At 52.1% G+C, this 1,402-nt stretch overlaps 1 protein-coding gene across 1 annotated transcript in view; it reads right to left on the bottom strand.

Annotated features, from left to right (window-relative positions):
* Positions 1 to 520: 520 nt before the first annotated feature.
* Positions 521 to 1,402, bottom strand: part of NXN (nucleoredoxin) — a gene marked incomplete at its 5' end in the record, with an annotated part of 14,178 nt that continues 13,296 nt past the window's right edge. The window contains one exon of the mRNA XM_009869749.1: positions 521 to 1,217. Coding sequence (XP_009868051.1) covers positions 1,035 to 1,217 — 183 coding nt within the window. The remainder of the gene's footprint in view (positions 1,218 to 1,402) is intronic.

A 1,402-nucleotide genomic window follows, 5' to 3' on the forward strand; every position in this document is an offset into this window, starting at 1 on the left:
GCTCCTCCTCCCCCGCAGGCTCCCTCTCCCCAGCGGCGGCACACGGCAATCGGCACCTCCTAGGACGAGGTAATTATAACAGTTTTATTACAAAGTTCCAATCACCATGTACAGTTTTTACAATGTCACTTTTTGGGGGCTTGGCTGTGCTGCTTGGGTTAGGGAAGGCTTTTTTAAATTTTTTGGGGTGTGGTTTTTTTGGTTATTTTTTAAAGAACAGCACCATTAACATTGGGTTGGGGACACACCTACGAAAAACAGCTCAATCAACTAACATAGAAAGGAGAAGACAATTCATACCAGAGAAAGGGGTGAGAGGGGATGGGGAGCACAAGGGGGAGACAAGAGAGGAGGGGGCAGCCTGGTGGTGGTCCTCCTCCTGGCTCAGAGAGGGAGGGAACACCCACCCATCGCAGGCGAGTGACGCCGCCTAAGGCTGTCGGTGCTTGGGGTGGGAGGTGGAAAACCCACCTGGAAAGGTCTCTCCTCCAGGAGGAAAAGCTCGGCTGCGCCAGGGTCTTTCAGAGGTTGTCAGCAGTTTAAGACTTTGTCTTGGCCTCGTCAGAGCACTCGTGTGGGAAAGGAGGACGGGCCAGGGGCAAAAGGGACAGTTTCCTTATTGCTTCCTTAAAGTCACTTAGTCAGCAGGGGTGGTAAGAAAGGAAAGAAGGGGGAGAAGAAGAAAAGAGCCCCAAGAACCCCATCCACTGCCTGATGCATACGTTGGGAAGAACACCATGCAAAAAGATCTGCCTGCTAGCTAGTGCCATGTATAAAATAACGATACGGGAACAGTTCTGGCCTGGTTATTAGAGAATATATCACCATGAAGCACAAGCGAAGTCTCCAAACGCCAACAACTCCCTGCTGAAAGTGCATCTCAAGGAGCTTGCTTAGGAGAAGGATTCACTGCGTAAAACAAGGCACCACAAGAAGGTTGGATACTGGGTTGGGCGTGAAGACACGCTGGAGAATCCATGAGCGGCGGAAGAGAGACCTGGTTTTAAATAATGTCTGTTGGTGCAGAAGCCCCCTTAGATGGGTTCAGGTTTTAGCTTGTCTGCTAGAAAGTCGCTGACAAAGGCTTCCACGATCTCCGGTGTGATCTCCTCCACATCCATCACATACTTGGCCCGGGCCGACATGTCCAGGATGGTGAGCAGGGGCGCAGCCTCGGGCAGGTTGGTGTAATCCCGCAGGGAGTCGGTCATGTCGTCCTGGAGGCCAAAACGAAAGGGAGAGAGGAGCCATCAGCAGAGCCAGGACAACCAGGAGCAGTTTGCTGCTTCTACATCTACAAATACCTCCCAAGCACTTGAGTGTTGCACCAGCACAGCAGGACCACAAGGCACGATCTCTGTCAAAACCAAACCGGGCTGAGATGGGACCACGCACTCCTCCA

The sequence above is a fragment of the Apaloderma vittatum genome, unplaced genomic scaffold (assembly GCF_000703405.1).
Source record: "Apaloderma vittatum isolate BGI_N311 unplaced genomic scaffold, ASM70340v1 scaffold28595, whole genome shotgun sequence".
NCBI lineage: Eukaryota > Metazoa > Chordata > Aves > Trogoniformes > Trogonidae > Apaloderma > Apaloderma vittatum.